Source organism: Benincasa hispida, chromosome 12, assembly GCF_027475165.1.
Source record: "Benincasa hispida cultivar pf3 chromosome 12, pf3_genome.v1.1, whole genome shotgun sequence".
Classification (NCBI taxonomy): Eukaryota; Viridiplantae; Streptophyta; class Magnoliopsida; order Cucurbitales; family Cucurbitaceae; genus Benincasa; species Benincasa hispida.
In genome coordinates this window covers 65,584,835-65,591,467 of record NC_143489.1, presented here as the reverse complement: position 1 = coordinate 65,591,467, position 6,633 = coordinate 65,584,835, and the positions used below count along the sequence as shown (strand labels likewise).

At 32.0% G+C, this 6,633-nt stretch overlaps 1 protein-coding gene across 1 annotated transcript; it reads right to left on the bottom strand.

Annotated features, from left to right (window-relative positions):
• Positions 1-319: 319 nt before the first annotated feature.
• On the bottom strand, positions 320-4,245 carry LOC120067891 (uncharacterized). Its single transcript, XM_039019502.2, has 8 exons — positions 3,737-4,245; positions 2,697-2,718; positions 2,324-2,380; positions 2,162-2,243; positions 1,963-2,058; positions 1,750-1,874; positions 1,622-1,640; positions 320-853 (listed from the first exon to the last, which is right to left on the bottom strand). Exons 1-8 carry the CDS (start codon positions 3,837-3,839, stop codon positions 557-559), a joined length of 801 nt encoding a protein of 266 aa, XP_038875430.1. The 5' UTR covers positions 3,840-4,245; the 3' UTR covers positions 320-556.
• Between the last annotated feature and the right edge of the window lie 2,388 nt (positions 4,246-6,633).

Sequence of the window (6,633 nt, the reverse complement as noted above, 5' to 3'; positions counted from 1 at the left end):
CGAAAGAGATCTATAATTTTGAACCCAAAAACCTATGTATAGCTGAAAATAAACCGAATTTAAAATCAAGTTATAAGACCTTTTCAATAGTGGCCAATATCCTTTTTCCGAACTATTATGATAACTCATGGGAAAAAAGAAAGCATTCACTTAGTCCATTTGAAGTTCGATTTGTACATTAGCTAGTTTTCAATTTTTTTTTTTTTTTTTTTTTTGAAGAAAAGAGTAAAAAATTTAACAAACAATGTTGTAAGACTTGTTTGATAACATAGGAAAGCAAATAAATGCTTTAAATAACAATCAATTCAGTTCGAGTAGATTTCGTTTAAAGAGATTTAATATAATATAAATTTAATATTTTAAAGACTTGAACATCAAGAAAGGACTAATATACATAAAAGATCAAGATACAAGTTTCAGCAATGAAACATATATAGGAGCAAACCACATGTAGAGTTCCATTACTGTTGGGAGAGACATTTAGGCAACAGCTACCACAGTTCACACATTGAATTTGCAAATCTTAGTTCACATATGGAAAACAATATGGAACAAATCACCTGTATTGACCCGGAGGTGGTTGCGGAGGATAACCCGGTGGTGGATAGTCTTGAAATTGAGGAGGGGCTGGGTACCCTTGAGCCGGATGAGGGGGTGGCGGTGGGTAGCCTTGAACAACAGCAGCGGGCGGGCGTCCGAACGGTTGTCCATATACCGGAGGAGGAGGAGGATATCCAACTGGAGCAGGAATCGGCTGATTGATCCGAGACATCTGCTGTGTGGGAGGCACAGCCATGACAAGTTGGGGTCCAAACTTACCATCTCTTTTATCCAACTCAAGCTTGTGTTGTGTCTGCAGACTCCATATTAACACCATCAGAAAAGTAGAGAATACTGATTACAAGTTTAAATGCAAGATATCATACATGCTACTACAGAGAATTCAAGTATAACAAAGTAACACACATATATGTACAAGAAAATCATTAGAACAATGATATGTTTCAAGAAAGGAGAAGTGTTCGGTTTGGTTTATGAATTCCAACTTGTAATATGCTATACAAAAGGCAAATTTCATAAACTTAAGTTTATGTGGTTTTTCATGTGATTAACAAACCAATAGCCTAGGGTAAGCACGTTTATATACCAGACATAAGTATAAATTTTTAACTCTTCATCATGATATATATTTGAAGTATAGTGTTATGAGCAACCTCTTGAAGGGAGGTTTGATTCACAGTTTTGGAAATCCAAGTTTGTGTAATTTGTATTTAAATAGTGAAGGACATATGACGTTGAAATCTTTTTGTTTGTGTAATGTATCTTTTGTACGTGCGTTTGCGATTAGAAAAGTTGATATGACGTATAAAAAGGTAATTTTCATAGTCTAAATAAACGTAACCTAAGTTTATGCATCTCACGAGATTAAAGGTCCGTTTGGATTGATTTTCTAAGTGTATATAAATAATTTTTTTTTGCACTTAGAAACATTTATTTAAACACTTAGAAAGTCAATCCAAACAGACTTTAAAACGTCCATAAATGCGCAAGATAAGGAAATCTGTGTATACAAAACATAGGATGTCATTAACTTTTTAAGCTTTTTAAAGTTCGGACGTACCTGCATACACGCACAGACACTGCATGACAAATGAAGCAAATACGTAAATAAGAAGATAATTCAAATTATCAAAAAACTTTCATGTCATGTCATTATGAATTAAGAAGATCGAACTACAATCCCCTTACGTGCAGTATACAAGATTAGATAAACAGGACACCATATCTGAGGCCTCTTGAAGTTCTTCGCTTCCAAGCAAGCAAGCAATTATGGAGCATATGCAAGCCAGTTGTGAGAGGCACAACATAAAACCCTGCAAAGTAAGGCAAACTTTTTAAGGGGAGAAAAGAGCGAGGGATGAGCAACTTAACAAATAAATGGATCAAGAGAGAAGACGATACGATGATGCAGTTATCACACTCAGTTGTCTGTATATTGAACTCGTCTTGCAACATGAAACGCGTCGATGCAACTGAATTAGCAAAGCAACAGAAAACCTAAATAGAGTACAAAACCAAAACACACAATTCTTCAAACTGGATCACATAGAAGATAACTAGAGGCACAACGGAGATGATGGTTCTTGATCGACAACCGTACCTCGGTACAAAGACAAGCTTCAGGGCACTGACTTTCTCCACACTTGCCACTGCAAGGCATGTAGCCACCACAGCAAGTGTATCTATGATATATTAATCAAAAGGATCAGCCATGGTACAAACTTTAGCTTCTGGTAAAATTACAAACATTTGTCAAAAATACCTCGACATATCATCGTAAAGAGCTCGTTTGCGCAGAAGGTAAGAAACACATGGGCCACTTTTCACAAAATAAAGAAAAATTATAAGAAAAGCCATATCAAAGTACTCTACAAAACTCAAAAGCAAGAAAAACCAATACCATTTTAAACACTATATATAAAGCTAACACATATTTACATTCTTCTGAAGCCGTGAATGTTAAAAGCAAAGAACAATTAGACGGCCTCTCAATTTTGTTTATCAAACAGGCAAGTAGAAGAATATTTCATTGCATTATAGAATTAAGAACACACACATCCACAAACTTAACAAAGCTTTTCAATTACTAAAATCAAAACTATGACAGAGAACTCATTAGAGAACAAACACCTTACCAGAATATAGAAAAGCAACAATCTGCAAAACAGGAGAATAAAAATAACGTTAATGTTTGGGCCCAAACAAAAAAATATAAGAAAAGGTGAACACCTTGTCTAATGCTGAAATTTAATATTGTAAAACAGAAATAAAACCAACATGCATTTCAGCACAATCAAGATGTTAGAGATTTGGTGTTGGCAAAATTTTTTAAGAATGTTGTTGCAGTTGTCTCCTAAGATGTTTATCATCTTGTCTCTTGGATTGTTCTTTAGGATGTCTCTACAAATGTTGTTCCAGATAGAATAGATTTTTCTAATCTAAAAAATTCCAGATGATTTTTCTCAAGGATTTGTTTCCTTTTCTGGGGTCTCAGATTATGGTTTGGGTTTGGTTCTCCTCTTCTGTTGTGCATATTTAAGTGGATGTTGTACCTTTTTAGAATTGCCGCTTTTGAAAAAAAAGTATTCATCCGTTTATATTGTTGGTGTTTGGGAAGAAGATTTCCATTGTATCAATCCATGTCATTGTGAAGCTGATTTCTGTTATGTCAGTCCATGTGATTGTGAAGCTTTTACTATTATCAATCTTGAGTGGTTCTCTAGATCATAGTTGTCATTATTTGAAGGTGGAAAGATAGAAATTCTTATTGAGAGGGAGTCTCAGCTTAAGTGTTCTGTCTTTCAGTATTTTTATCTAGATTTTACGATATATCCTTGGAATTGCTATAACATTGTGTATAACGAGTCAAACAAATGAGTATTCTAATTAGAAACCCCTCAAACAAAGAATACCCTCTTAGCAAATGAACCATCAGCCGCCATTTTTAATCATATGGAAAGGAACAGAGCCATAGAAAGCTAAAATCTCATTTTACCCAAAATTAACGATGATTCGATTTAGATAACTTTTGGCCTACCTCATCAACAAAACAGAGAAAGAAAACCCAACTGAAGAATCAACTACAAACCCAAACTTTTCAACATTCTTATCTCTCAATCGATTCATCGCAAAAATCTAAGCAATCAAACAAAAAATTAGAAACACAAACACATACAAGGTGGATGGGCAGCAATGGTGCCCGTGAGATCAGTATGCCAGAAATTTCTGTAATTCTGACGAAGCTGCATTTTCTCAATGTAATCAGCCTGCGACGCCATGGAAGAACTGGGAAGGACCCGCTTCGAAGGTAAAACTGGAAAATCAAAAGACAACCCAAGAAGGGGTTTTTGAGGGGAAGTTCAAAAAGGGCTAATCGGGATCAAAGAGAACAGACTGAACTCGAAAAGCAACCGACCTCTAAAAATGGTGAGTGGGTTTGAGAGAGAATAAATTTCTTTTTTGTTCTCTAAAAAGGGATTATGGAGGATTGGATCTAACGCTATTGGGTACTGGAATATGGAATTCTAAGGATCTTCACGGTTAACAATGGAGGTTGCACGTTGGGGTTTCTTGGCGGTCAAGGAAGGAGATGAAGTCGTTGGACAAGTTTTTATGATTTCTTTCCGTTCCTTCTCAACTGTGATGGAATTTGATAATAAATTACGAGGAAAATTGAGGTGCAGTCGGGCAAAGTTTAAAATGTTGACAACTTGACATCAACAAAAATAATTTTAGAAAAATTTGGATGAAAATATTCATAAAATTTAGATTTCTATAAATATTTTTATAGAAATTATAAAATTAATTTAAAAATAATTTTAAATCAGTAAATAAATATATTTATGATTATTAAACCAATTAACATATCTATTATTTATATTATTTTATTATTTAATTAAAATTTTCATATATTTTTCTACAATAAAATAGAAATATTGAATCGAGGTAAATGTGTAAATATAGAACAAAAATTTTATACTATACCAACAACGTAGCACAATTATGTTTATTTATTTTTATTTTTTTAGAACGAGTTTGTTTTCACATATTTTAAAGAAGAAATACTTAGGTCATAAATATAGTTGTTTAAAAAAATTCAAGTTTATTTTTTTAATCTGCGTCTTCTTCCTCATCCCGTTCCCGGCGTCTTCCCCCTCATCGTCCCATCTTCACCAAGAGCTTCACTTGTGGCGTTTCCATGTGATTCTTCTCTAACCATGAAAGAGTGACAGATTTATTTTTCAACCCAAGAAAGAAAATATATATTTTGTTTTAGGATGTGTTAGTTTTGGGCATCTAAACAGAAGAGTGAGAAAATTCTGATAGAAGAAGATAAACAGAGCAAAGAGAGATTGCAGTAGCCATTGTTTTGTTGATTTACAAAGACAAATTACAGAGGTTCGTTAACGTAAATTATGGTTTATGTGTCGTAATTAATATTTTCATTTCCTGTATTTTGTTTGGTTGTATTTAGTTTTCCATTCAATGTTGATTACTATTCAATAAAATACAGAAATGAAACAGCATGAGTATGAACCACCACCAATGACTGCCCGTGTTCGTCTCCGCTCAGATCCGGCTTCGTGGGGATCCACAGTGTTAAATCAGTCGTTCGTAAGTTAGCCTTTGCTCGGATCTACGACCTTCTTGGCTCATATTCTAACCTAAAATGATGAGAAGAGAAGGGAGACGCCAACAACGATGAGGCATTGGACGGTCTTCATACATTCAAAGCAATAAAATGTAACATAAACTTCATTAACAATGTTGTATAGAATAATTAATATAATTTTCTCTAATAAATTAATTATTAATTTCTTATTTTTAGATTAAACAAAACTCAATATTTCTTTATTTAATTGTAGCTAATGTAAAACTTTGGAATCTCAAAATTTGTATAATTTTTTCTTCAATTTATTAACTTTTAATTTATCTATTATATTAATTTTCAAAACAATTTGAAAACTATTATAAATATTATAAATAGATGGTAGATAGATGTGTATGCTTAGTGTCCAATTGTCATGTGTTTTATGAATACGCATAATTGATCATTTATGGGTTTTCTGGGAGTATGAATTGATGAGAATTTTGTGCGAAATTGAAAGAGGAAAAAATCATTTCATAATTTCAATTATATTTCAATTTTAGTTGTTTTGTTATTTTATTTGCTTATATATTTATATTATTATATTATAATTTTTCAATATCTGCATTCTTGTTATGCCACGTTTTGCTCCTCAATTTCAACATGTTGTTTTACATATTTGACATATATTACATTTCTAATATAAATACAATAGGTATTCTTCCTAAACCTCATTATGAATGAATGCACTTAAGGCTCTAAAATTTCAAATTAGTAAGTGGTTATAACTTTGCATTACTAGTTCAAAATTGTAATTATGCAGAGAGAAAATTTCTGATGTCAATATGTTAAAGAAGATATTTTTTACAATTCATATCTTGAATATGCTCATGAAGTAGCAACATAGAGAGAAATATTTTAAAAGTATTTTGAATTCATTTCATATCTTCTCAAGATTGAACAAAATAATGAGTTATTGATTAAAAAAAATCATGAACCTCAATTAACTAGAGAAACAACATTCTCTTAAGTGAATGTTGTGAATTTTAATAATTGTGGATGAAAAATCATAAATTTTGACGAAAAATCATTCCCTAAAGTAATTGATATAATATTTATTAATTGTTGTTGAAATTGAAGTCATGAATATTCATGGTGGTTGTAAATTACTCAATTTTCAAGAAAACCACACATAATATGATGATCAAAGAAAAGTTCCACATTTTTAAATGTGATATAGAAGAGACATATGTCTTATACCTATTGTATATTTAATTTCTTTTATAAATTAAAATGTCTCAATAAATGAAAATTGGAACAATATGTGTGGAAGCAAACTTTGCAAATCTTTTGAAGAGATGAATTAATCTTGAAAATAAGAAATATTTAGATGTTGCAAATTCACTTGAATCTCCCAAAGAGAAAATGAGCATTATTGTAGAAGCAACAAATGTTAGGAAAATATTTAATATTTTGTTTTGTTT

Excerpts from the sequence above, each read along its gene's own strand:
- LOC120067891 (XM_039019502.2), bottom strand. The coding sequence starts at position 3,839 with ATGGCGTCGCAGGCTGATTACATTGAGAAAATGCAGCTTCGTCAGAAT. Across the intron at positions 2,244-2,323 it reads CTTTACGATGATATGTCGAG|ATACACTTGCTGTGGTGGCT; the intron begins GTATTTTTGACA and ends AATATATCATAG. Across the intron at positions 1,875-1,962 it reads AGTGTGATAACTGCATCATC|GGTTTTATGTTGTGCCTCTC; the intron begins GTATCGTCTTCT and ends CTTACTTTGCAG.